Here is a 16,437-nt window from a genome sequence, read left to right as displayed (position 1 = left end):
TTGACATTCCAGATGAATTGGCTTGGGTTCTGAATGCCCAAAATCCAGATGGTCAAATTAGGCAGAATTCAACTGCTGACAACAGGGTGCTGGTGAAGGAAGGGGAGCATAAAAGGTAAAGACTCTCTCAAAGGGAATTTAACTCCTGATGACTACGTAAGTACAGGTGTAAAAGGTTTACACTTTCAGTGAGTAGGGCAAACAAAAAGAAGGGTAATTGCAACATCTTGTAATGGATCTCACCAGATAGATGCTTTACCGTGGAAGGCTTCACTCCAGAACCTGCATCTGAACTGACTTCAGACAAACAAGCTGTCTGAAGCCATTTTAATGGGATTTGATTCCTTCAAGCTTAGGAAGGGGAACTCTGGAAATGTCTCAAACACTGTCCCCAGGAGTCCAGAAAAGGGCCTTCCTCTGTGTGAAAAACTAAATATTCTGCTTCCATGTTTTCCCAAAAATTAAAGTCCCAAAGAAGAAAGGTGGCAGAATTACATAAATATTGGAAGAAACCACCCTCTTCGCTATGTATTTATTGTTAGATATAAGTCCTACCTTTCATAGTATTGTGAATGTCCAAAGCATCACAAACCTCTTCTTGTTCTGAAAGATTTATTTCCAGAAATGGGAAATTACCCCAGAACAGTTGAATTCATGTGTTCCAGGAGGAAAAAGGAACGTTCTGTTCTGGGAATGCTGAGCTGGTGCCTGCAGTACATTGCTGCCTGGTTGTCTACCCTCAGTAAGAGGATGCTGGACCTTTAGACCAATCCTACAAGGTTATTCTTAACATTTTCAGAACTAGATGTTACCTTGCAGGCGTCATCAAGTTCTCGGGTGTCCCCTGCACACAACATGTTCTTGGTGACTGTCCTGTTTGCAAGTCGTGCAGGTGTGCATTGGCTGTCTGGATAGAGCCTCACATGTCCTTCCTTCAGACGTTCTGAGAAGAAAGGAGAAGCTGTTGGGAAAAAAGGAACATCGTGAAGAGGAGGAAGAAGTTCTTTTGGCTCAGAAATACTGTGCTCGGGTGCACACAACCTGTTCAACCTTAATTCTGCATTAATAAAATATAACTACCACATTCGCATGATATGGGATGCCTAGAGACCATATTATGACTTAATGTGGCAGCGTGCTGTGTGAAACCAAATCAAGACAATAGCATTTCCCAGAAATGTTGACCCACAAGCGATTCTTGGAATCTGGTCTAGAGTGTTGTGTGAACACATCTCTTGAATTAACTGAAGCACAGGACTTCCTTTTGGGGCTCAATTAGCAAATTCCTGCTCCTCAGGTCAGTAAAGGTAATCCTGATATAGATGCATGAGTTCCCCAAATTCAAAAGGGAAATCTTGTGTGAGCTTTCCAGCAGCCAGGAACCAGAACATGTTCAAAACAATCTCTTGCATTCTCCTAGCATAAACTCAGCATCTGATTAAGAGAATGAATTGAAGTGATTATACAGAGGGGATTATAACACACCAACAGGACATCCAGATATGGAAGGCAATCTCTGGGTCACGCCATCAGAGAAATATTCCTCCATGCAAAAAAAGAAAATAAATCCCTAACTATAGAAAGGTAGATGTCATGGAAAATGTCAATTTTTCTGCATACAAAAAACTGTTTCTCTGTGGATGAGCTTTGCATCTGGCAAACTGCTCCCCACATTCTGAAACCGTCTCCCTGAGCACCAAGGCCACGCACTGCTGAATCATGACAGTCATAGCAAAGGGGTCTGAGAAGGAGGGGACTTCTTGGAAGGCTTAGGAGGAGAAGGTTATGACTTGGGGATCTGACATGCCCTAATAGAAAGCAGACGCATTCTGATGTAAACATGGTCCAGTCATATCAACTGATTAGTAACTGGATAGGAATGTAACTTACAGGCATGTCTGCTGCACCAAATTCAGGAGAAGGAAGCTCTTTAGGGAGAGGTAAAAGTTGATAACTGTCTGTTTCCACTATAAATTGACCTAGCTTATTTTCAGCAAAGATGAGGGCTTTCTAGAGACTACATGACCCAGAAGGCTGGCCCCAGAAGCTTCTCAAGAAGACCATCAAGCATCCCCGACTGCTGGAAGCAGCCCAGACTTTTTAAAAACGGTGGTTTTAGTTTTTTCCCCCTAAAAGACGGGCATAATATATTCTGCAGCTCCCATCTACCATCTGGAGTTTTTTAGGGAAGAATGAACATCAGCCGCATTTCTTTCCAGCGAGTGTTAATTCTGCCTTAGAAATACGACACCCAATGCTGTGTCCAGAAGCATCTACTGCAGGATTGTCCTTCAGCCCCAACTGGCCGGACAAAGAGCCCCTCACGTACATGCTTCGTGCTTGCCATAGCCGGACACCTCACATTCCGTCCAGTCAGACAACTGGAGTCCAGCCTCCGGGAGACAGACGGGGCGGACGCTGTCAGTTTCCGTAGCACAGTTTTCGGAAAAGAGTTTCAACTTCAGCAGGGCTGTCAAAACAGAGAGCAAAAGAAGCCTGTGAGAAGCTGGGCCTCCAGGGTGGGAGGGAGCTGGGCCTCCAGGTTGGGAGGGGGGCAGGAAAAAGGCTTACCAATATCGTGATCGAAAGTCTGGGGTTTGAACTTCTCGTGCACAATGTATCTCTCCACTTGGAAGACCTGTTCCGTGTCTGATGAGATCACGCGGAACGTCCGGCCCAAGACAACCTTGAGGCGACCAGGGTCAATCCTGCCAGCAGAAAACTGCAGCTGATGGCCAGCTTCCAAGGGGCAACTTCCCTCTGAAAGCAACTTCTCCCATTTCCTTGCTCAGGTTCTCTTCCCACTCGGAAGCATGGCAGGGGGGCAGTGGGGGTGGGGGGACAGCCTAGGGCAGCGGCTGAGAATAGCAGCTCAAAGCTCTTAGTTCAGGAGAAGGCAAACTCCTTGGACAAGGGTGTGTGCTCATGTAGGGGCCACCCCTCAAGCAGCTGCCACGAGAAACCTGCCTCTGCACAAAACGGTTGTGACGATGGGCAGAGTCAGCCCCAAAATGTCCATCCCCCAGAAGTTACCCCAAGGGAACCTTTGTGAGCCCAAAGGCAGTGCTGCAAACAGATGATGCCGAAGCTGGTTCTTTGCTTTGCAGCAAGACGGAGGTTTTCTTTTCTTTTTTTCCCATCTCTTTGATTTAAACCCAATATTTTTTAAAAAGCCAGCTGGAGCCAGGATCTGAGGGGGACCCAGTGCACAGGGGAGGGGACACTGGCATCAGTGGATGCCCTGTTGGCTTAGTTCAAATCTCAGCCTGGTCTGAGACACGCCTGATGGCTCTCAGCAAGCCCCCCCCCTCCCATTTTCCCATCCCATTGTAAACATGGGGAGAATAAGGCTAGCTCACAGTGTGTTGTGAATTGCTGAAATAACCAGTAGCATTTGTCTCTTGGAATTAATACAATATGTAAATCCAGCCGCTGGATGTGTCCAAACAACACGCTAAGCCAAAAGGTGGTTGGCTTCTTTGTGGCATTATGTACGTGTACGCCTAACCATTATGGGTAGAAAAGCAGGGTGGTTGGGTGAGCATGTGCTGCACACCCAGCCAATTTTCCTTTGCTCAATAAACTACAGTTAAGCAAACTAGGACTGTTAGACTTTGGCTGTAAAACTCCAACAGCAGAAAGAGATGCAGAAAACTCTGTGTTGACACTGAGTGACCACCCAGGTTTTTATAGCTCATGTTGAGTTGTGGGGTGAAAACAGTTTCTGTGATTTGAAAACCCAGCCACGGTGGTTGCAACAAACTATGGTTGAAAAGAAACCATGGTTTGGTGTGATAAGTCAGCCAGTATCAATACAGAATATTTGAGTCTGTACAAGCATCTATGTCTCTGCAGATGCTCCAGGAGGTCTTTTTTCTGCAGCAAGGAAGTTACACTCTCCAGTCACACACCTGCATAAGCCTAGCTCATCCTCATCTCTTCTGTGTATTTTCCAGGGTTTGAAAGACACTTGCAATGTTTTGGCAAAGCAAATGCCAAAAAATGGGGCGATACAAGAGCTGGAGGAACATGGAGGTACTTGCAAACTCTTGGGGTGCTTTAATCATCATTGGAGCTTTAAGTCACTGTCAGAAGCAAAGGGAAAAATGCAGCTTGAAGGTTCTTTGGAACCCAGGTCAGTTGGCAGCTATGGATTTGCACAGCTTCCTGGGACAACCTCCCTCTTGTGAAGCTTTTGCAACGTGAAGGAACCTTAACTCAGTGATACAACCCATGCAGAAGCTCCCAGGTCAGTCTCTGGGAGTCACCAGGAAATAGCAAGAATCCCTGCCAAACAGCTGCAAACACTGAGCAGGACAAAGGATGTTAGGGGGTTTGGCCCTCTGCCCCTAAAGCAAAAGATCTCCTCTGCGGTCAAAGAACTTGCTGGTTGGCCAAAGTCCAAAAGGTGAGTCACACGCTGATCTCTTACCTCTCTGTAAAGCAGTGAGCAGCTGAGAGGATCCAGCAGGAATTGATGAGGATCCCACCACAGAGGTAGCCCTCTGCACCTCGGGACTTCACAAAAATGCCCGCCTGCCATGGGTGGGACTCAATATATGAATATACGCCTCCTTTGATCTGGATCTCAGCCACTTTGTGCTTCCTCAATCCACAAGTGGCTGTAAATGGGAAGAAAGAAGCAAGGAATAAGGTTGGGCATGGCAGAGCAGTGGAAATCAACATCTGTTTACAACCTCTCTGGATGAGAGAGAGAGAGGGGAGACAACCGCAGACGAGGCTTTCAGAGATCGCTGGGGGCCTTCTGCTGAGGCATGGCCACCATGTCAACTGCTGCTAGAGCTCCTGGATGAAGTCATGACTCACTGGTTGAGTTCACACAACTGGCTAAATCTGGGAGCACAATTGTTCTGTCCACAAAACATGTTAGGTCTGAACAAATCAACCGCATAAGGGCTGAACCTGGTGGTCTAGCTCCCACAGTACCATTGACCGCAAACTACCAACTCCATTTGAACCTAGCCTTGCATGTTGTGCAAATTCAGCCTCTGCAGACAAGAAATAGAATCCTGTCCAGGAGACTTAACAGTTCTAGAACAGTCAACCAGCGACCACCAACCCCCCTGCCCACTTGCTGCTTCTGCAACCTTCAGAATTTGGATTCCTGTTATTTTAACACAGAAACACAACAGTACAAGCCCAAAGTAGGCCTAATGTATTGTGAGAAAAATCACCCCTTTGCCCCCAAATCTAGGAAACCCTGCCCCACCCATCTGCATGATGCCCCTCCCACATTGCCCCAGCCACCAAAGGAATGCCTGCTCCTCCAACCAAAGGAAACTGGGGGCCTCCCAGAGAGATTCCTCCATGCCCTCCCCAAGCTCCAATTCCCACAGTTCCTTGGACGGGGCAGCCATGACAAGCATTGGGGTATTTCCATATGGTATTTAGGATTTGCTTACATGCTCCAGGGATGCGGAACGTGGTCAGTATAAGATGGGTGGAGAAACGCTAGACTGCAAAATGTTGCTAAACCACTGTTCCCAATATTCCTCTTCCCTGGCCATGCTGGCAGGAGCTGCTGGGAGTTGCAGTTTGCCAACATCCTGAGATCAGTTAGTTCTCCACTCCCAGCATTAGCATTTGGCCATAATCACTGTGAAGACGTTTCTCAGATAAATCAGAGGAAGGACCCACTTACAGCAGGCTGGCACGTCACAGTACTCCCATTTTGTCACACCATCCTTGAACGTGTGGCACCACGGCCGAGTGTCATTGTCAGGATTCCTGTGACACACAAGAAGAGGGAAGTTTTTGTTCAGAAGAGAAGCCTTTCTCGTGCAGAGCAGCAATAGGGGAAAGGCGAATTAGAGTCACATTTAACTCCCCAGAATTTGCATTCGCACAACACACTAAACGCAAATTAACAGAGTTGCTGTGTTCATGTTACATGCTGTGCCCAGAGAAATAAACCCTATTATGGCTTACTACCCCCGCAAGTCCTGCTGTGCTGCCCCATTGTGGTGGTGGTGGGGTGTTTCTGGGAGGGAAGAGTGAAGAACGTCAGGAGTGTCTGCCAAGAGTATATAATCCCAGCTGGGTCACCCAAAGCAAGAAGGTCATCTCAGCTGCCCAACTAAAGTAAGTAGGCCCCTCTATTGGGCAGCAGCGATACAGGAATATGCTAGAGGCAGGTGATTACTGTAGTGACAATGGCAAAGGCATGTGGGAGAAGGTACCACTCCTGTATTTTTACCAAGAAAACAACCTCCTCCTCCTCCTCCTCCTCCTCCTTTCTTCTTTCTCCTCCCCCTTCTTCCTTGTCCCCTCTTTTCCCTGCAGGTGCAGGGTCCATTGTTTTTTTTTAAACCAAGAAAACCATATAGACAGAAAATATAAAATGACTGATGATATAGTTCTGGATGATGGGCCCCTCTCAACAGGCTACTGAGGAAGAGCTGAGGATTTTTCGGAGGATTAATGGTGTTAATGATGTGGCTGGATTAAAGTCTTCAGGATGTCTAGTTGCTGTTGCTGCGATACAGGAAAAGAAAATCTGAAGCTGCAAAGATAGAATTACAGTAGGAACATGGAACATAAGGAACATGGACACAGGAAAGCTACAGGAACGGATGGAAGACCCACTGAAATATGGCAAGCAACAGAAGAAGAATCAGTCAAGGTTCTAACCAACTGTGCCAGCAAATCTGGAGAAGGACACAGTGGCCAACTGATTGGAAGAGGTCAATCTACATTCCAATATCAAAAAAAGACGACTTAACAGTGCGCAAACTGTCATACAATCTCCTTAATTTCAAACGCTAGCCAAATAATGCTTAGGATCATCCAACACAGGTTAGAGCCCTCCACAGAAAAAGAGCTGCCAGATATTCAAGCTGGCTTTAGAAAAGGCCGAGGAACAGGAGACATTATTGCTGATCCATGCTGAGAAAGCCAAAGAATACCAAAAAGAAGTCAGTGTGTGCTTCATTGATTATAGAAAAGTCTCTGTGTTGATCATATCAAGCTTTGGAAAGTGCTCAGAAAAATGGGAATCGCAGAACATCTCATTGTCCTCATGAGAAATTTATACACAGGTCAGGAAGGCCCACTATAGACAGCACTTGGTGAAACAGATTGCCTCTAGGTTGGCAAAGGAGTGTGACAAGGCTGCATACTCTCTCCTCATTTATTCAACCTATATGCTGAATATACATTAAGGGAACCTGAATTGGAAGAAGATGAGCGTGGTTTTAGAACTGGAGGAAAAAACATCAATAAACTGTACTACGCTGATGATACTACCCTGATAGCTGAAAATGCAAAGGATCTGCAAGTCCTAGTAACCAAAGTCAAGGAGCAGAGTAAAAAAAAAAAAATGGGACTAAAATAAAATATAAAAAGACCCAACTAATGACAAAAGGTAGAACCACCAGCCTTAGAACTGAAAATAAAGATATCAAAGCGGTGGATAGCTTCTGCCTTTAAGGATCAACCATCAACAGTGGAGGAACAAGCAGTCAAGAAATACACCTCAGACTAGCACCCGGTAAAGCAGCCATGAAGGCCTTGGAAAAGATATTCAGATGCCATGTTGTGTCTATGCCTACAAAGATCAGAATCACACAAGCCATGGTATTCTCTGTGATATTCTGTGGAAGCGAAAGTTGGACTTTAAAGAAGCAGGATGGGAAGAGTATTGACACCTCTGACCCTTGGTGTTGGAGAAGACTCCTGAGAAGTCTGTGGACAGCCAAGAAAACAAACGTTTGCTAGCGTTTGATGGATCATCAAACAAATCATCCCAGAGTTCTTACTCCAGGCACAAATGACCAGGCTCAAATTATCCTACTTCGGACACCTTATGCAAAGACCCAGCTCTCTGGAAAAAGCTCTAATGCTGGGAAAGGTGGAAGAAAAGAGAAGAAGAGGACAACCAGCAGCAAGGTGGAGGGACTCAGTTAGTGACGATGAGTACACTGTTGGGAGACTTGAAGGAACAGGTTGGGGATAGCTCTTCATAGAGAAAATCTATGTGATTACTAGGAGTTGAAAATGACTTGATGGCACGTAATCAGTTCGTCATGGCTTAATAGAAGAGCTGGTTTCCCCCAGCATGCTGAGAGAAGGCCTGGCCCCCTACAAAAGGATGAACTATAAGCTGTCTAACCTCACTGGAGGCTAGTCTAGCATGTTGGGTGAATCCAGCCCTATCATGCTGATATGTCCCAATCACACATTATGTCAAACTTAACAAAACAGCATGGCTTGAATGCAGACCGATGTTGCAGAGAACCCCCAATTTTCTGCAGCTAGCCCTCAGCTTGGTTTTCATAGATATTATGCAGCAGTCCAAGGTCTCAGCTATGATCTGAAGTCCGTAGGAACTCTTCTGATATTCTGAATATATTTTTGACCACCCCCTGCAGACATCCCTGTAAGGTCTTCTGATATTTTTTTTAAAAATGTGTTAATAAAATATATAGAGAGAAGGCTGGCTTCTTCCAAAGGAAAGCCCCAGCCTCTAGAATCATATCTAGTTGCAGGAATGTCTTTAGGCCCCACAAGAACTTTACTGGGTGCCCAGAAAGCAGTCAGTCTCCTTTGAGTAAATGGTTAGATGGCTTTTGGTAGCCATTTGTGAATTCACCCACCATATGCTTTCCACATCCAAATATGCCCCTATGCTAAAGAACTGGATATTCTCATGCCAGAATTCCTCTTAGCTCTGTGTCAGAAGAAAAGGACACGCAGAAAGCTGAATCAAGGAGAAAGGTCTTTCCCTGAAGATCAAGTGAACAAAAATGGTACAGACCAATATTGTCCTCCACACAATCTGATTAGCTTCCAAAATGCTTGCCTCCCCGTTCTTCTTTTTCCAAGCCAATTTACTTTCCTAAGATCCCAGCACCTTACCCCACTTCAGCCCCATTTCCAACTGCAAAGCCCCATGGTGAGTCCCAGGATCTTCTTAAACAAAACAGCAACTACTTGGTTTCTCAGAAGCTTTTTGATTTACCAAAAACAGGGAGAAAGTTTTACAGCAGCTCTGGGCAACCTATTTCTGTGGTTTCTGAAGCCCTCTCAGAGTACAACCACTGGAAATACACAAAAACAGTAGGGTAAACTCAAAAATGGCCTTCAAAGTTAACGTCTCCCTGGATCGAGCTTGAGTCCTTGTGATTTCATGGACAAGCCTAGGTAGGTTTTTTTGCAATAATATGGAAGAGTTTCTTTTACTGTCTTCATCCAGGATGTGTTTTTAGTTAATTCAGCTCTGGAGTTTGCTAGTGGCCTCCCATCCAAGTTCTAAACCAACCCCAACTCTGCTTGGTTGTTTTTGAGATTAGCCAATGTTGGCAAGGTACTGCAGAACTAAAAATGACCCAAAGAAATACCTCCAACTCCATCTAAAACTCAGGGCAAGGCAGAAAACCCTCCTGCCCCAACCTCACCCACTGTGGCCCTCCCACTTCCAAAGACCTTTCAATACAGATTCCATCTTCCAAAGCTCATTTCTGGCTGACCTGCAATAGTTGTGGCTGCTGAGGCCTAGATGATGGGCATCAGGATGGAAGGCATTGTAAACTTTCTTGGCAAGGATGTGGGAGTCCCATCTCAGACAAGTCACCCCAGATGCTGTTTGGTGATGGCTGCCCCGGTAGTCGGTGCCCCTTCCAGAAACACACGAATGCTTTTCTGTGGCAAAGGACAGGAAAAGTGGTAAGTTTGATGGAAAAAGTCCCACTTTTTAATTCTTTTGGTTGGAGATGTCCTTCTGTTGATGTTGGAGAGTATTGCCCCTGGCTGAATATAGGGAAGGATCCCTGTCTGAAGTAGAGGCCAATATTTGAAATGATCAGAGGGATCCTGACTCTTCATACAAAGCAGTAAAACGAATTTGTTCAAATATCATCCTGAAGGGATTGAGGTGGTCATGGGTGTCTGGGGAACCTAAAAGCTCTGAGATGTTCAATTTGCCCACTGCTAGAGCAAAGACGTCAGCAGAAGACGGGCATCTTGTCATGTAGTAAACAACTACAAATTGCTATGACAGTTACCAAGTTGATCTGATATTGTAATAAAATGCTGATGGCACTAAACCAATTGCATGTGTATGGGTGTGCCTAAGTATGCTTACAGACATACATACATATATACCAATGTTTCTCAACCTTGGCAACTTTAAGATGTGTGGACTTCAACCCCCAGAATTCCCCAGCCAGCCTGCTGGCTGGGGAATTCTGGGAGTTGAAGTCCACACTTCTTAAAGTTGTTAAGGTTGAGAAACGCTGATATATACAAACACAGACATATGTACAGTCAGGTCCAGAAATATTGGGACATCGACACAATTCTAACATCTTTGGCTCTATACACCACCACAATGGATTTGGAATGAAACAACACAATGTGCTTTAACTGCAGACTGTCAGCTTTAATTTGAGGGTATGTACATCCAACTCAGGTGAACGGTGTAGGAATTACAACAGTTTCCATATGTGCCTCCCACTTGTTAAGGGACCAAAAGTAATGGGACAGAATAATAATCATAAATCAAACTTTCCCTTTTTAATACTTGGTTGCAAATCCGTTGCAGTCAATCACAGCCTGAAGCCTGGAACGCATAGACATCACCAGACGCTGGGTTTCATCCCTGGTGATGCTCTGCCAGGCCTCTACTGTAACTGTCTTCAGTTCCTGCTTGTTCTTGGGGCATTTTCCCTTCAGTTTTGTCTTCAGCAAGTGAAATGCATGCTCAATGGGATTCAGGTCAGGTGATTGACTTGGCCATTGCATAACATTCCACTTCTGTCCCTTCAAGAACTCTTTGGTTGCTTTTGCAGTATGCTTTGGGTCATTGTCCATCTGTACTGTGAAGCGCCGTCCAATGAGTTCTGCAGCATTTGGCTGAATGTGAGCAGATAATATTGCCCGAAACACTGCAGAATTCATCCCGCTGCTTTTGTCAGCAGTCACATCATCAATAAATACAAGAGAACCAGTTCCATTGGCAGCCATACATGCCCACGCCATGACACTACCACCACCATGCTTCACTGATGAGGTGGTATGCTTAGGTTCATGAGCAGTTCCTTTCCTTCTCCATACTCTTCTCTTCCCATCACTCTGGTACAAGTTGATCTTGGTCTCATCTGTCCATAGGATGTTGTTCCAGAACTGTGAAGGCTTTTTTAGATGTCGTTTGGCAAACTCTAATCTGGCCTTCCTGTTTTTGAGGCTCACCAATGGTTTACATCTTGTGGTGAACCCTCTGTATTCACTCTGGTGAAGTCTTCTTTTGATTGTTGACTTTGACACACATACACCTACCTCCTGGAGAGTGTTCTTGATCTGGCCAACTGTTGTGAAGGGTGTTTTCTTCACCAGGGAAAGGATTCTTCGGTCATCCACCACAGTTGTTTTCCGTTGTCTCCCGGGACTTTTGGTGTTGCTGAGCTCACCGGTGCGTTCCTTCTTTTTGAGAATGTTCCAAACAGTTGTTTTGGCCACACCTAATGTTCTTGCTATCTCTCTGATGGGTTTGTTTTGTTTCTTCAGCCTAATGATGGCTTGCTTCACTGATAGTAACAGCTATTTGGATCTCATCTTGAGAGTTGACAGCAACAGATTCCAAATGCAAATAGCACACTTGAAATGAACTCTGGGCCTTTTATCTGCACATTGTAATTGGGGTACTGAGGGAATATCACACACCTGGCCATGGAACAGCTGAGAAGCCAATTGTCCCATTACTTTTGGTCCCTTAACAAGTGGGAGGCACATATGCAAACTGTTGTAATTCCTACACCGTTCACCTGAGTTGGATGTACATACCCTCAAATTAAAGCTGACAGTCTGCAGTTAAAGCACATTGTGTTGTTTCATTCCAAATCCATTGTGGTGGTGTATAGAGCCAAAGATGTTAGAATTGTGTCGGTGTCCCAATATTTCTGGACCTGACTGTAAGTATATGTAATTACACAATTACACAATCGTCTCACCATTTGGTGATGGGAAACAGTCTAAAGGAGTCATGGAAGTCCCATCTGAAAACTCCAAAGCTCCCCCAACCAGCCCTGCCTAGATATGTGATATGAGCCACATTAAGCCACATTATCTCCCCAGGTATTCTGTGGCCCAAAGCCACCAAAATGCTTGTCCTCTCATGGCTAACGGCTTAGCCAATTAGTCAATCAACCATGAATAAACAAACCACAAAATGCAACCCTGTCAAAATCTGGGTTTGCAATTCCAGAAGTGAAGTCGGGAAAAACAACTGTTTATTTCGAAATGAAAAGCTTGGAGTAACAATCCCACTCTTGGCCCTGCTTAGGAACTGTATCCCCCCCCCCCAGCTTTTCACTAAACAACGTAGGCTTTGAACTTACCGTTGGCGCAAGATGTAATGCTACAATATTCCCAGACATAGGTGTTTTTTTTTAGAACGTGGCACCAGGGTTTGGAATCCTTATCTGGATTTCTAAAGAGGATAAAAGAAGGCAGCGCTAGAGTATTCAGGATCGTGAGTGTATCAGGGGAAGGAAGGGAGGGAGGGAGGGAGGGAGGGAGGGAGGAGAGTAGAAGGAATGAAGGAATGAAGGAACGAAAGGAAGGAGGAAGAAGAGAGGAAGGAAGGAAGGAAGGAAGGAAGGAAGGAAGGAAGGAAGGAAGGAAGGAAGGAAGGAAGGAAGGAAGGAAGGAAGGAAGGAAGGAGCGGAATGAAGGAACAAAGGAAGGAACAAAGGAAGGGAGGCAGGAAGGATCCTAGAACCCCAGAAAAGGCAAAACGAAGTGATAATGCATAAAAGAAAATAATTCATAGGTGGATTTAAGGAAAATGCCTTAGAAAGCATACTATGCTGGTGCCGTGTCATCTCCAGTGTCTTCCAATCCACCTCTTGCCTTAATTAAGGTACTTTTACTAATCTCTAAGCTGTTCATAAATCAGGGAAAGTATTTATCTTAGCATCTTTTCCAACCAACAGATTTTATTACAAGGAATAAAGTTTTGTGAGCAGTAGCTTACACTTTACGCCTTCTAATAAAACTTGTTAGTCAGAAAAGATGCTATCAAACTCCTTCTGATTTTTGGCTACTGCAGACCAATGTTTCTCAGCCTCGGCAACTTCACACTGTGTGGACTTCAACTCCCAGAATCCCCCAGACAGCTGGCTGGGGGATTCTGGGAATTGAAGTCCTCACAGCTCAAAGTTGCCAAGCTTGAGAAACACTGCTGTAGGTCAATCCAGCTCTCCTCCTACAATCTCTAAACCCTTCAAAACAGGATTTGAAGAAGTGCCTTCTTCTGCTTATCAGAGGCTATCCAAGAGCAGGACAGGGGATGGGGCTATTCCCTCTTTTTTTAAAACTGAGGTTGCGGTAATCATTCTGACAGTCTTTCTGCAGTCTAGTTGCCCATGTATTGCTTTTAATCACACGACTTACTTGTTTCACTTAGGGTTTGTGTGTGTGTGTGTGTGTGTGTGTGTGTGTAAATTATACGCTGTTGCCAGTTTTAATTTACATTTTTGTAGGTGCAGGTTTCTGTTTGTCAGACCCCCTGGGAAATCTTGGATATTGCAGAGTGCTCGGTTGAACCAAGAGATCAAACTTGGACAGAATAAGGAATGGGAGACCAAAGGTGCATGCTAAAAAGGAAGGAGAAGTTAGGGGAAGCAAGTTGCTGGGTTCGCCCCCTCTTACCGGCAATAGTTGTGATCACCCAGCCCCAACTTCAGGGCATCTGGACGCCCTGCATGGAACTGCTTGGAGGTCAAGGCGTTGATCTTCCAGTTCACGCACTCAGCCCCGCTCTCCGTTGTGCTCCATGTCCCCCTGTATGTGTGTCCTATATCTTGGTAACACAGAGCTCTGGTATCTGAATGGGGAAATAGAAACATTCATCTGAGTCTCTTCAAGCTGCCTCTGGAAAAAGCTCCAGATACCTTCTGAAGCCAGTGCAGAAAACTTAGACCAGTGTTTCTCAGCCAGGCTGGCTGGGGAATTCTGGGAGTTGAAGTCCACACATCTTCAAGTGGCCAAGGTTGAGAAACACTGACTTAGACTGTAGAGCTTGCATGGAACTGATGCCACCCTGCTGTTTTCCTTGTTTTTCCAAGCATGAGACCCTTGATGGGAAGCAATCAATTCACGGCCTCCACCATAGCTGTAGTTGGATGTAGAGCCTCCTCTTCTTCTTCCTCCCTTATCACACACCACCGGTATAACGTTGTGGCTGAGGACCGACTAGACCTGACAGTAGGTTCCTCCAAGTTTCCCTTGCTTGGTTCCTTTTTATTGCTAAAATCAGGTCCAAGTGGGAGCAGGCAGCTGTTATTACACGTATTTACCCCGAGTGCCGCGCTTACGGCAACAAAATCTGCAGAGCTAGAGTAGGGGACCACGGCCTGGCTGAAGAACCACCTCCTGTCACCTTCCTGCACTGCACACATCAGTTCCTCCTCCGGTCACATACTCACCAATTTCACAGTACTTCCCCGTGAAGCCTGGAGGGCAGAAGCAAATGAAAAAGTTGGGCGAGTACAAGGCTTGCTGGCAGCGGCCCCCGTTGAAGCAAAGTGGCTTTATACAGCCTGTGGGAGAGAAAACAACAGCCGCTCAGTTTCCCCCTTCCACGACCCCATTGCTTTTCTTCCAGTCCTTGGGGAGGGAGGGGAACCATGACTCAGAGGCAGAACGCCTGGTTTTGTAGGCAGAGAAGCTTCCAGGTACAGCTTCTGGTCATCCCCAGCAGAAGGATTCCAAGGAACAGCTGCTGGGCATGGCTTTCTCCCAGCCCAACACCCTTCCAGCTAAACTGCATTGGGTGGGCCCATCTCAGCTGATCCAGCATTCTGACTTGGTGCAAATGGTTCCTTGTGTAATTCCTTTATATAGCCAAGCTGGCTTCCTTCTGCCACCTCCTCTCAATCTTCTCTAGAGAGAGAACTCGTTTGGGGTAGAGATTAAGGTGGTAGACTAGGAACCAGGAGACTGGGGGTTCTAATCCTCCCTTATGCACAGAAGCTGTCTGGGTGACCTTGGGCCAGTCCCTCCCTCTCAGTCCAAGAACCAGGTTAGGTAGTGGAGAAGGGGTTGGATTAAGAGAAGGGAGACCCAGGGCCTATTCCCCTCTCTGCCCCAGAAGCTCTCTCCCAGCCCAAGAGGCAGCGTGGGACAGTGATGAAGGGGCTGGACTAGGGGCAGGAAGACCTGGGTTCTAGACCCCCACGAGCCATGGAAGCACCCTGGGAGACACTGGGCCAGACCCTTGCTCTCAGCCCAATAGAGTTGCCCTTGTGAGGAAAACAGGAGGATGGAGCATTATGCATGCACTATGTGCAAAATAAAGGTGAGATATGCATCAAATAAATAAATGCCACTGCTGGACTTATAGGCCCCCCCCCCGGAACTCACCTCGGATGGGCACCGCATGGCAGGAGATGCCATTGTCCTCACACCGACAGTATTCAATTCGTTCCTTGGCTCGGCGGAGCCAACTCTCCCTCTGATTGTAGATCTGTTTGGTGAATGGGTCTCTGCATTTGACTGTAATCAAAAGGCAGGATGTCATCAAAAGGCAGGATTTCCTTCCCAGCTTTGAAGGCACGGCAGCGGCCCCACTTTCCCTTCCCCACTTTGTGTGTGCAGCACAGAACAATCCATAACCTTTATCAACTCTCCTCCGCCCAGCCTCATTTTTCCCCAAAAGAGAGTTTTCTTCTTCCAAATATTTGGCAAGCCCTTCGAACCTCATCAGATAAGGCTTCTGTCCAGCGCCAGTTCACAGACTGCTTATTTGCTTAGGCAGTGGAAGCTGTTTTCATACAGCTGGTTGACATGAGTGAACAATTGTGTGCATTTCCTGCTTTTACCCCGCTGCAATTGATGTGGTTTGATTATTGGCACGGTTTATTATGCTTGGTTTATTTTTATGATATTTTGTATACCAGTCTGGCATTAAGAAAGGCAAATATACACCTAGTTTAATATAAAAGAAAGAAGGGTGTGCCAGATCCGAAAGAATCGCATTTGTCAGACGGGTTTGTAGCCACAAAGCCTGGCGAATCCCCCAGCCCTCTTTTTGGAAACGCGCAACCTCCCTGGCGCTCCAGAGGAGCCTTAAGAATCTTCCCAAGGATCTTGCAGAATCCCTGCGGAGAAGGGACCAGGCGGCTACTGCGGTTTTGGAGGATCCACGCGGGCTTGCTGTTCGCAGGATCTGCAGATATTTGCAAAGGCACCAACCCCCCCAATATTGATTCTTCGGGCACATCAGTCGGCCCTGCCCCGAGGGGATGCACTGTCACCCACCTTCTCCCTACTTCCCCAGCCCGTGTCCATTAAAATTCCAACTTTTTCCATTTCCAAAATCCTATTTTCCAATGCCTGAGCCCCAGTGTAAACTGGTGTAGTACAGTAGTTAAGATATTAGACCAGGGCAGGAGCGTTCAAACGTGCTTCCCACTGGAT

General features: G+C 46.1%; 1 protein-coding gene across 2 annotated transcripts in view; it reads right to left on the bottom strand.

The window, feature by feature from the left end:
- PLAT (plasminogen activator, tissue type) overlaps nt 1-16,437 on the bottom strand; it is a 35,541-nt gene that overhangs the window by 990 nt on the left and 18,114 nt on the right. For both annotated transcript variants that reach the window (XM_088151879.1, XM_088151880.1), the window contains exons 4-13: nt 15,382-15,513; nt 14,445-14,558; nt 13,669-13,843; nt 12,354-12,445; nt 9,489-9,660; nt 5,663-5,748; nt 4,433-4,622; nt 2,572-2,708; nt 2,330-2,470; nt 813-961 (exon numbers count right to left, since the gene is read on the bottom strand). In XM_088151879.1, the coding sequence (XP_088008005.1) occupies nt 813-961; nt 2,330-2,470; nt 2,572-2,708; nt 4,433-4,622; nt 5,663-5,748; nt 9,489-9,660; nt 12,354-12,445; nt 13,669-13,843; nt 14,445-14,558; nt 15,382-15,513 (1,388 nt within the window). The remainder of the gene's footprint in view (nt 1-812; nt 962-2,329; nt 2,471-2,571; nt 2,709-4,432; nt 4,623-5,662; nt 5,749-9,488; nt 9,661-12,353; nt 12,446-13,668; nt 13,844-14,444; nt 14,559-15,381; nt 15,514-16,437) is intronic.

The sequence above is a fragment of the Python bivittatus genome, unplaced genomic scaffold, assembly GCF_059951505.1.
Source record: "Python bivittatus isolate LINGU-HERP-01145 unplaced genomic scaffold, Pbiv_v1 ctg000680_np1212, whole genome shotgun sequence".
Taxonomy (NCBI): Eukaryota; Metazoa; Chordata; class Lepidosauria; order Squamata; family Pythonidae; genus Python; species Python bivittatus.
Note: the sequence above shows the minus strand (reverse complement) of the source record. Positions and strands in the feature narration are given on the sequence as shown.